Raw genomic sequence first — 3,610 nt, forward strand, 5'->3', positions numbered from 1 at the left:
CTTTTTTTTTCTTTTTTCTTTAATTCCTTTTCCTGCTTTTTTTTTCTTCAGATTTTTTCTTTTTTTTTTCTTTTCCCTTTTCTCTTGACTCTTCATCCGTTCCGCTTCTCCTTTTCTCGCCGTTTCTCCTCTCTCGACCCCCGCCCCCTCCCACGTTCCTCCCCCCACCCCCCTGCACCCCTCAGAACCCCTTCTTCTCGCTTCCTTGCCCTTCCAACCTCCCCCCCACACCTCTCCCCTCAGTAGGTGAAGACCAGGTTGGAGATGCTGGACTCGAGCCAATCTCCCGAGATCATCTCGCTCACCTCGGGCGTACAGTAGTCCGGGAACTCGAAGTGAGAGCCGGAGCCCGGCTCGAAGTTAAAATCCAGGTCCCGGTCGAGCGCCGACGACGAGCTGAAACTGCCCAGGGACATGCTCTCAAAGTTTGAGCTGGGGTGCAGGTCGAGCAGGTCGTCCTCGAACTCGTCGTCGGACGATGAGGAGCCCGAGGACGAGGCGGACGACGAGGCCGACGAGGACGAGGCGCGCGAGGGCGCGCTGGACGGGGCGGGCGAGGCGGCGCGCAGGCTGGCGTAGCCGCGGTGGTCGGCGGGCGAGCGGCCGGCGGCCGGGGAGGACGAGGCGCTGCTCCGGCCGCTCAGGCTCGGCCCGTCGTCGGGCGAACAGCCCGCGCCGCCCTCCTCGTACAGGCCCAGCGGGTCGCTGGGGTCGGCGCCCGCGCCCACGCCGCCCACGGGAGACGCCGAAGCGCCCAGGCCGCCGAACAGGTAGACGCGCTTCACTTTCTTGTCGGTCAGGGGTTTGACCGGGGCCGCCAGGCTGGCGGAGCCCGCCGAGGCCGAGGATGAGGAGGCGCTGGGAGTCCGCGCCTTGTACAGCGAGTGGTGGTCAGCGGCGGCGGCGGCGCCCAGGGGCAGCAGGGCGGCGGCCCCTGCCTGCTCGGCCGCGAAGGAGGCAGCGGCGGCCGCAGCTTTCCCGCCGCCACCGCCGCCGCCGGCCGCCAGGACGAGCTTGGCGTGGGGTTTGCTCGTCCCGCCGCCCGCGCCGCCGGCCGCTTTGGAGCCGCAGCTTTTCTTCTGCGCCGGTTTGGAGTTGGCGCCGCCGCCGCCGCTCGCGCCGCCGCCTCCTCCCCCCGCGTTGCCGTTCCCGCCGCCGCCGCTCCCGCCGCCGCCGCCGCTGCTGCTGCCGCCCCCGCCGCTGCCACCACCGACCTTGTCTCCCTTCTCTCCGGGCTTGGAGGAGGAGGAGGCGGCGGCGGCGGCGGCCGCGGCCGAGGAGCCGGCGTTGGCGTTGCCGGACTTGACCTTCTTCCTGGGCCGGTACTTGTAGTCGGGGTAGTCAGCCATGTGCTTGAGGCGCAGCCGCTCCGCCTCCCGAATGAAAGGGATCTTGTCGCTGTCTTTGAGCAGCTTCCAGCGTTTGCCCAGCCGCTTGGAGATCTCGGCGTTGTGCATGTCGGGCGATTGCTCCATGATCTTGCGCCGCTCGATCTGCGACCACACCATGAAGGCGTTCATGGGCCGCTTGATGTGCCCGCTCGGCGTCTTGCACCAGCTCGGGTCGTCGGCCTTGCCGCCCGTGGAGGCGGTGGAACCGGGCGTGGGCGACGAGGCGATGCCCAGCTCGAGGCCGGCGCCCGAGTCCGAGCTCTCGCCGGCCAGCAGCGCTTCCGTGTTCTCGGCGTTGTTGGTTTGCTGCACCATGGCCCCGGCTCCGCGGGCGCCCACGCGCGCTCACACCCTCGCGGCGGGCCGGGGGCGCGATCGCCGGGTCCTCCCGGGCTGCCCCGGGGCCGAGCACACGCCGGGCGGTGGTGGAGGTGGGCGAAGGGAGAGAAGTCCCGAAGAGATGCGGGGCCGGAGAACTCCGCCTGTCGCGCAGGAGTTGTAGTTTCCAGGCTGGAGAGGCTGTCTCGCCCGCCCTCTCCCTCTCCCTCTCTCACACTCTCTCACCGACCGCGCCGCACTTTGCTCGTCTCTCGGCTCAGACCGTGCTAAAGTGGAGAGGAGTTTGCTTGATTGCTGGCTGCTGAGGCTTCCAGTGCAAGTTTCTCGTCGCTTTCCAAGCAAGTCTCAAAAAAGATTTTTTTTTTCTTCCCCTGAAGTAGTTGCTTCCAGTTGAGCAGCGCTCTCTCGGTGGCTCAGGAAAGCGACATAGTCTCTAGCACTTAGTCCCTTTCTTGTAATGCAAAGCAGAAAAAGACTCTGATCCAGGACTCTCTGTGGGCGGAATCGGCGCTAAGGAGTTTGTGCAGTTATTTGGTTGCAAGGTAGGAAGCCAGAAAGCCTGCATGCAACAGACTGGCATGAATAAATATGTTTTCCCCTCCCTCTGCAAAGAGGGAGCTGGTGACGGCAGAGTTTCTCCAGTGCAGACTCGTCAAGAGCGTGTGCAAAGAACTAGAGACCCGGGAGCTCCAGGGCTCTTTCCCCTCACACACAGTTTCTCTTGCTGCAGCTTAGAGCAGACCCCAATTCCGCCTCGCGCCTCTTTATCCTTTCACAGTCTTGGCCGCAGCCAATCAGCCGCTGTAACTAACGCTTCCTCGTGCCAAGCCCCTCCTCCGAGCCTCCCATTGGCTTGGAACCCGATGCAATAATAATCCCCGCGTGCAATGAGAAGCTCCACATCTGACCTCATTCCAATTTACAGAGCAAACTTTTTAAAAGGGCTAGAAGTACAGCTGAGATTTCTGCTGCCTCTTTTTTCCTTTTGCTCTGCGTGTGTGTGTGTGTGCGCGCGCACGCTCCCCGCGTGCGTGTGTGAAGAGGATGTTAATGCATGAAATTATTAAGGGGAGAGACGGAAATGTATTCTAACCATTATGTTAGATAACAAGGGGCTAGGAAAGGAGGGCATAGATGAGGGTGAAATATTGTAAATGGAAGCTTTCTGCTTAAAAGCCAAGTGATTATTTTTATTAGTTCTTTTCAGCATTGGAATAAAGAGTAAGCCTCTAGTGCAAAATCTGTTCCACACTTCTTTAAACCAAAGATGTAAAGGGGGGAGCAGGCCACAACAATAAATCAATGGATATTGAAAACCATTAAGAGGGCCCGGCAGCGTGGCCTAGCGGCTAAAAGTCCTCGCCTTGAAAGCCCCGGGATCCCATATGGGCGCCGGTTCTAATCCCAGCAGCTCCACTTCCCATCCAGCTCCCTGCTTGTGGCCTGGGAAAGCAGTCGAGGAAGGCCCAATGCATTGGGACCCTGCACCCGCGTGGGAGACCCGGAAGAGGTTCCTGGTTCCCGGCTTTGGATTGGCGCGCACCGGCCCGTTGTGGCTCACTTGGGGAATGAAACATTGGACCGAAGATCTTCCTCTCTGTCTCTCCTCCTCTCTGTATATCTGACTTTGTAATAAAATAAATAAATCTTAAAAAAAAAAAAAAAGAAAACCATTAAGAAAGTGGTACCTGTGATTGCAATTATTTTAGCGAGCATGGCTGTTGATGCATCCAGTCAGTCCTTTCAGAACCGTCTCTGTGCTGTTTGTGGGTAGCAGGAACAGGGACATCCCTTTCCCCGCCCCCCCTTTTTTTAAAAATAATTGCTGGCTCTTCTAACCAAATCGGGGTTAATGCCAGGCATTTGATGACTCAAGCTCC

At 59.9% G+C, this 3,610-nt stretch overlaps 1 protein-coding gene across 1 annotated transcript; it reads right to left on the minus strand.

Annotated features, from left to right (window-relative positions):
* Window positions 1-223: 223 nt before the first annotated feature.
* On the minus strand, window positions 224-2,693 carry SOX4 (SRY-box transcription factor 4). The gene has a single exon (XM_058667474.1). The coding sequence runs from the start codon at window positions 1,704-1,706 to the stop codon at window positions 240-242; it is 1,467 nt and encodes a 488-aa protein (XP_058523457.1). The 5' UTR covers window positions 1,707-2,693; the 3' UTR covers window positions 224-239.
* Window positions 2,694-3,610: the final 917 nt, after the last annotated feature.

This window comes from Ochotona princeps, chromosome 1, assembly GCF_030435755.1.
Source record: "Ochotona princeps isolate mOchPri1 chromosome 1, mOchPri1.hap1, whole genome shotgun sequence".
In the NCBI taxonomy this organism is placed as follows: Eukaryota; Metazoa; Chordata; class Mammalia; order Lagomorpha; family Ochotonidae; genus Ochotona; species Ochotona princeps.

Coding starts and splice junctions, on each gene's coding strand:
- SOX4 (XM_058667474.1), bottom strand. CDS start 1,706: ATGGTGCAGCAAACCAACAACGCCGAGAACACGGAAGCGCTGCTGGCC.